At 37.6% G+C, this 7575-nt stretch overlaps 1 protein-coding gene across 1 annotated transcript; it reads left to right on the forward strand.

Moving 5' to 3' along the window:
* The first annotated feature begins 693 nt into the window (after nt 1-693).
* On the forward strand, nt 694-7065 carry LOC106870487 (2-amino-1-hydroxyethylphosphonate dioxygenase (glycine-forming)). Its single transcript, XM_052971525.1, has 3 exons — nt 694-796; nt 2653-2830; nt 6832-7065. Exons 2-3 carry the CDS (start codon nt 2678-2680, stop codon nt 7063-7065), a joined length of 387 nt encoding a protein of 128 aa, XP_052827485.1. The 5' UTR covers nt 694-796; nt 2653-2677.
* The last annotated feature ends 510 nt before the right edge of the window (nt 7066-7575 follow it).

Below are 7575 nucleotides of genomic sequence, written 5' to 3' on the forward strand. Positions count from 1 at the left end.
AGAGAGAGAGAGAGAGAGAGAGAGAGAGAGAGAGAGAGAGAGAGAGAGAAGAAGTTTCAGAAAACTAATTATTGTGTTTTAATTGTTATCACCCATGGAATTCTTATGGGTTCAACTAGTTGGCAGAGTCATGGCTGTGTGATAGAAGCTTGCTTCCCGACCACATGGTTCCAGGTTCAGTCCCACTGTGTGACATCTTGGGCGATGTCTTAAACCAAAGCCTTGTGAGTGGATTTGGTTGACAGAAACTGAAAGAAACCCATCATGTGTGTGTGTGTGTTTATGCCTGTTTGTCTCCTACCTCCACTTGACAACTGGTGTTGGTGTGTTTCTGTCTCTGTAACTTAGCAGTTCAGCAAAAGAGACCAATAGAATAAGTACCAGGCTTAAAAAAAGAAACATATGTAAAAGGGTTGATTCACTTGACTAAAAATTCTTCAAGGCACTGCCCCAGAAGGACCATAATTATTGACTGAAACGTAAAAGACAAAAAAACAAATAGTTTATATAATTTCTGTACAAAAGATCACTTTATCATTTTTTTGTTATATGATTTTTTTTTCTTTTCTACTTAATTATCAAATATTATCTTTTTGTTTGTCCTAATAACTAGTGTGTACCTTGATAAAACCAAGACATGATAAAGCCTTCCCCTTTCCTCTGCCACTACACCCCCACCTCTTCAACTACTGGGTCACATATATATATAAAAAGTTGATTACTTAAATAAACAATTACTCCAGAATAATTGGTGTTTCTAGATCTTATTCAACACAGAAATCTTTAAAAATTTACTGTAAGTAACTTAATGTTGTCTCTTTTGAAATACTCTCTTTTCGAACTTGCATTTGTACTGTTTATGTGACAAATAAGGGCTGAGGAAGCCTATGATCCTAACACTATCTGCCACCTTGTGGCCTCTAATGATAGCTTTTTTATTTTTTCCATCTTGTTCTACTCTGCTGTATAGAGAATCGGCTCTTGTCCATATATATACTAGTTTATCACAGAAGCTGCTGCTTGTAGGTAACCAACATAATTTCCCAAATGAAAATTACTTCTAGCTTGACAACATGCAGCTTTTGTGGCTCCTAAGGGTAGCTTTCTGGTTTGCATTAAAAATACATTTATGTTAATGACACCGAATTGTACAGTCATGGGAAAACTGCAATGCGTGTGATTTCCTGAGTGACATGTTAAATTTCATAAGAAAATAACATGTGTAATTGTTTAAGTAGTACAGCTCACTTGATCGTGAACCATGCCTCATGTGGCCTGCTTCTCAAAATTGTTGCAGGCATAGCTGTATGATAAAAAGCTTGCTTCCAAACCACATGGTTCTGAGATCAGTCTCATTGCGTGGCACCTTGGGCAAGTGTCTTCTACTATAGCATCAGGTCAACCAAAGCCTTGTGAGTGGATTCAGTCGATGGAAACTGAAAGGAGCCTGTCATATATGTGTGTGTCTTTGTATCTGTGTTTGTCCCCCACCGTTGCTTGACAAATGATGTTAATGTGTTTATGTAACTTAACAGTTTGGCAAAAGAAACCAATAAAAATAAATACTAGGCTTCAAAAAAAAAAAAAAAAAGAAGCACTGGGATTTGATCATTCGACAAAAAATTCTCCAAGGTAGTGCTCCAGCATGGCCACAGTCTACTGACTGAAACAAGTGAAAGATAGAAGATAAAAAATACCTGGTATAGTATTCTTTTTTTTAAAGTTCTTAAATTATTTAAATGAGTCATTAAAAGTTACAAAAAATTTTTTAATGAGTTGTTTAAATAATTAAGAACTTTAAAAAAAATACTACCCTACTTCTGACCTCCATCTTTGTCAATGTACCCACCCCCGCCGCCACACTTCACATTATCTCCCTATTTCTCATTATCTACAGCTTTATGATACTGTTGCTCTCTACCCACCAACCCACCCCTTTTCATGTAGTACCACCAACCACTTCCTTCTCCTTAAGCCACGGCGATTTTCTTTACATTCCCACAAACTGAAGGCAAACAGCTTTATGGTTAAAGTGTTCAGCTCAGGATCATAAGACTGTGGGTTCAATTCTTGGTGGTATGTTGTCTCCTTGAGCAAGACACTTTATTTCATGCTACTACAGTCAACTCAGCTGACGAAAATGACTTGTACCTGTGATTCAAAGGGCCAGCTTTGTCACATTCTGTGTGTCATGCTGAATATCCCTAAGGAGGAATTTCAACCATGTTTCGTGGTCTGCTACCACAACAGCTCCTTTATAGGATCCAGTTAGCTCAAGACATCATCAGGAGGAACCACGTCCAGTTTCGGCCCCTACTCCTCTACTGTTTTGACGTGGCGGAGCCCCCACTTTTGGAGGTGTCTTCAGCTCTGGTGTTGGGTGCATGTCTTCTTTCTTCTATTCCCTGGCCTCTTCGATGCAGCATCAATGAGTGTCAGCGTCCGACTGACTGTCTTGTCAAATTCCCCTTTTTATACATTAAAAGTATGAATGTCCAAGTCAAATAACCACATAGATTCTCCTTAAAAACTTCAACACAACCAATTTATTGTTCTTGCATGAAAAAGTACTTTATTGTCTTATATTTTATATTTTCTTTTACATTATTTACTTTTAATAATGTCTCACGATATTTTGGTGGGTAAATCTAGTTATGCTCCAGTGAAGAACTCAAAGATGTCAACAGCAACGACGGAGAATATCTTAAATGAAGTCTTTGGACTGATTGAGAAACATGGAGAAAATGAATATTTTGGAGAACCAGTCAGTATTAAGGAACACATGATCCAGTGTGCCATGTTAGCTGAAGAAGAGAATTATTCTAAAGAGGTGAGTTAATGAACATTGTTGCTGTTATTGACCTACCTTCCAGGTATTGTGTAATTCAGATTGTGTTATCCAGTGTGTTTATGCATATATGTGTATGTGTATTGGTTGTACCTATTTGGATATGAGAGGTATGGCCTCAAACCTCTGGTCTGGTTTTTTATTTCCTGCAAAATTGTGCTACTGTTGATAATTTGCATAATGGAAATATATACTAAGCATTTAACACCTGTTATTGTGTTTCTTATTTCTTTATTGCCCACAAGGGGCTAAACATAGAGGGGACAAACAAGAACAGACAAAGGGATTAAGTTGATTACATCGACCCCAGTGCATAACTGGTACTTAATTTATCGACCCCGAAAGGATGAAAGGCAAAGTCGACCTCGGCGGAATTTGAACTCAGAACGAAACGGCAGACGAAATACCGCTAAGCATTTCGCCCGGTGTGCTAACGATTCTACCAGCTCACCTGTTATTGTGTTTCTTGTTGGACACTGAAGTGGTTATGAGCAAGGTTATATAATATTTCAACAATGATTATGTAATCATGAAAGAAATTAGTTGAAACAGCAGCCACCCTCTTGACCCAAGGCAGCACTACTCCTCCAGGGACTTGATGTTGGCTTCCGTGTTGAGTCTGAGGCCATGTGGGAAGATGAATGGAGGTATAATGTCACCATAACTAGTGGTCATTCCAAACACCATGATGTTGACTGGATGTTTAATTTTTATATCTCTCGGTACATGTCCTCAGATTGACACCCAAACACTCTGAAATGTTTGTATTGGAGCTTCTGGCATGAATGCCAAGCAGTACAGTATCTCGTTTCCCAATTTCCAAAAGAAAATAAATATTAGGGTTGATTCATTCGACTAAAAATTCTTCAAAGGTGGAACCACAGCATGGCTTCAATCTAACAACTGAAACAAAGAGAAGCTAAAAAAAAAAAAAAATAGAATGCTACAAAGCAAAATATATTAGCAAGGGGACTAAAATTTACTCCCAACTTTCTGTTGATCTAATTCCATCATCATTTAACATCCATTTTTCCATGCTTGCATTAGTGATAGAAATTAAATTTTCCATCACTGGATGCTTTTTCTGTCACCAAACCTCACCTGTTTCCAAGCAAGGTGGAAATGAGCAACTCTACTTGTATGATGATGATGCTCGTTTACAACCATCATGTGACGTCTTCACAAGGTTATAAACACACACACAGATATACAAAGAGCTTCTTTCAGTTTCCCCTCAACCAAATCCACTCAAGCCTTTGATCAGTCTGGGGCCAAAGCAGATGACACTTGCCCAAGGTGCCATGCAGTGGGACTGAACACATACTTATGTGCTCGGGTAGCAAGATTCTTAACTAAACAGCCACACCTGTGCCTAAAATGAAATTAAATATGATATTTCACAATTTGTAGAAAATTGAAACTCACAGAAAGATTATTTGCTAAGAATAATAAGTATGGTGAATGGCATGTTAGGAACAAAAACAATGATTTTTCACCCAAAAGTTGGAGTAAAAAAAACTTAAATATTTTTGTGATCACATTTTGAATTTTCCATCTAATGTCATAGATAACCAAAGACTTAAGTCAAACGTCATCACTGCTGATGACAGAAGAAAGATAACAAATTGGCAATTAAAGAAGCTGATAAAGGAAGTGCAGTTATATTGATTGTTCATGAATACTAAATGTTATAAAAATTTTGTTTTATCCATGCTAGAAGACAATGTACACTACAGAAGGGTTATAAATTACAACCAACACAAATTGATGGAGAACCATCATCATCATCATTACCATCATTGTTTAACATCCATCTTCCATACGTGCATGGGTAGGACAGTTCACAGGAGCTGGTCAGGTAGAAAAACTTCTCTATGCTGCTCTGTTTTGGCAGGGTTTTTATAATTGGATGCCCTTCCTAACGCCAACCACCCCACAGAGTGGACTCTGTGCTTTTTACGGTGCACTAGCAAGGGCAAGGTTAGTTTTGGCATGATTTTTACAGCTGGATGCCCTTCCAAATGCCAACCACTTTACAGTTGGACTGGATGCTTTTTACATGACACCAACATTGGCAGGGTCACATGTATCTTACAATTTTGTTACACTTGTACCAAAAAGGGGGAAGGTGCTTGACTTAGTGTTTAATGTATTTGGCTCACAATCATAGAGTTGTGAGTTTGGTTTCTACAGCTGAGTGCCCTTCCTAAAACCAACCCCTTCTCCACTGCAGTTTATCAACATCGTTATTATTATCATCATCATGGCTATTATAATTATACCTGAGTTACTTCCTCTCACCGGTCTTTATACTGTGTCCATGACCAAGACAACTGCTTATCAACGGTACTGTTTACCTTGCTATAAGTTGGTACCACTATTTACCAATAGCAGCAGCAGCAACAGTAGTACCTTTGGCAAGGCATAATATAAGAACCACCCAACTGAGGGCAACAACCATTTAACCCTCACCTCTTTGATTGAAAGTTTCCTAATAGACACCACAACAGAATGAATGTGGTTATCTCTGGTGTACCACCACCATCACCACCACCACCACTACCACTATCACCACTAATATCATCGTCATCATCAGATTATGCTCAGTTTAAAAATTACTCGTCCAGTTAATAGACACACACATACGAAAAAAAAAAAAAATCCACCAACCACATCATCAGAGCCACCCAACCATCCATACATAATCATTAAAAAAAAACTGGATTAAGGGTGGAGTTAATCTCATTGAGATAATCCTCTTAAAACTGTTGTTCTTCTTGTTTGTGTTCTTCTCTTCCCCTCTCTCTCTCTCTCTCTCTATATATATATATATATATACACATACATACATATATATATACATACATATATACATATATTTATATATATATACATACATACATACATATATTTATATATATATACATACATACATACATACATATATATATATATATATATATATATATATATATATATATATATATATATATATATATATATATATACACATATATATCTATACATACATATATATATAAATATATATACACACATATATATAAGAGTGTAATGGGCGCTTTTTTATGTGCCACTGGCATAGATGCCAGTTATTTGACATCAGCATTGGCCACAACTATGATTTCACTTGGTTTAATGAATTTTCTCAAGCATGGCATAATGCCAAAGGTCTTGTTCACTTATCACTTCTGTAGGGCCCAACACTTGATGGGTTCTTTTTATGCACCACCAGCACAGCCACGACTACTTTTTCACTTGGCTTCATGGGTTTTCTCAAGCACTGGATATCGCCCAAATTGTTTTGAATTTATGAAGCTTATTCGAGAATTCAATGATGCAATTGTTTATCTTTAAAATGACATTGTAGGGTAGGTGTGAGAGATCAGATCTGGCCAGTTTGAACCTAAAACATGTAGCATATTTGACCCAGATATGACAAGTTTAAATGCTAAAAGATTAAATCTACTGCAGTGGGGCCAGGCTTTTCAGTGATTTATTCTGTGTCCAGCATGGAGAATGAACATCTGACTCTGGCGATGGCGCTGGTGGTGGCAGCTGCAACAGTAGCAGTGTTGGTAGTGGTTATGGCATCAGAGGTGAAGTAGTAGTAGTAGTAGTTGTTGTGCAACACTGCCTGAAGGATGGCGGAAAAAATGTGAGTGTGATGTCATCTGTATATGTTTTGCAACAATTTGGACAATACAAAAAGGGTCAAATATATATTGTTTGAAAAGAGTGGGTGAGATGTACCCCTGTGACAGATCATTCACAAAACTGCAAGTTCTGGGAGTTTTGCCTTTGTATAACTGTGCAGGCTAGGCAATCTAACAAGCAATTTGCTAGTCAGCATTTCATTTTGTTATTTTGAGTAATTTCGGTAGGAGTGGATAAAGAGGAATGGTAGCAAAAAACTTATGTTTTGGAATTATTGGTTATGTTCTTTGCCTTACTATGTGTTTCAGGTCATTCTTGGAGCATTCTTCCATGACTTTGGACATTTCCTGCAAATGGAAGGGAAACAGAATCTAATGATTGTTGATGGTGTTGTCTTGGGGACATCAAACCATGAAAAAATCGCAGCAGAGTATCTGGAAGCCAGGAATTTCTCTCCCATCATTTGCAACATTGCCAGACACCATGTGAATGCTAAGAGATATCTTGTTTTCAAGAATAAATCCTATTATGAGTGTGAGTAGCTTCTAACGTGATCTTTCTGTTTAAAATGATCCTTTATGAGTCAATGTGGTAGAATGTATATAGCCACTCAACCTGCTAGAAATACCAGCTAAATTTCTCATAACTTGCGCCTTACCATATTAAGTAATATATTGAATGAACCAATGAAGGAGTCTTTATATAGTCATTTTGGTCTCTGAGAAATAGCTGCCAAATCTCCCTCTGAATACATTCTGCCACCTTAGAAAAGAATACTTGGGATAGCATGGTTCTAAGCATACTGGGCCTAGCAAAAAGGTAGAATGATCAAGGCTGGAATGTCTCTGATCAAAAGTGTGAATATTTTATGTATGTATGTGTGCGTGTGCGTTGGATTGGCTGTGTGGTAAGTAGCTTGCTTCCCAGCCACAAGGTTGCGGGTTCAGTCCCACTGCGTGGCACCTTGGGCAAGTGTCTTCTACTATAGCCTCAGGCTGACCAAAGCCTTGTGAGTGGATTTGGTAGATGGAAACTGAAAGAAGCCCATCGTA

Source organism: Octopus bimaculoides, chromosome 11 (genome assembly GCF_001194135.2).
Source record: "Octopus bimaculoides isolate UCB-OBI-ISO-001 chromosome 11, ASM119413v2, whole genome shotgun sequence".
Classification (NCBI taxonomy): Eukaryota; Metazoa; Mollusca; class Cephalopoda; order Octopoda; family Octopodidae; genus Octopus; species Octopus bimaculoides.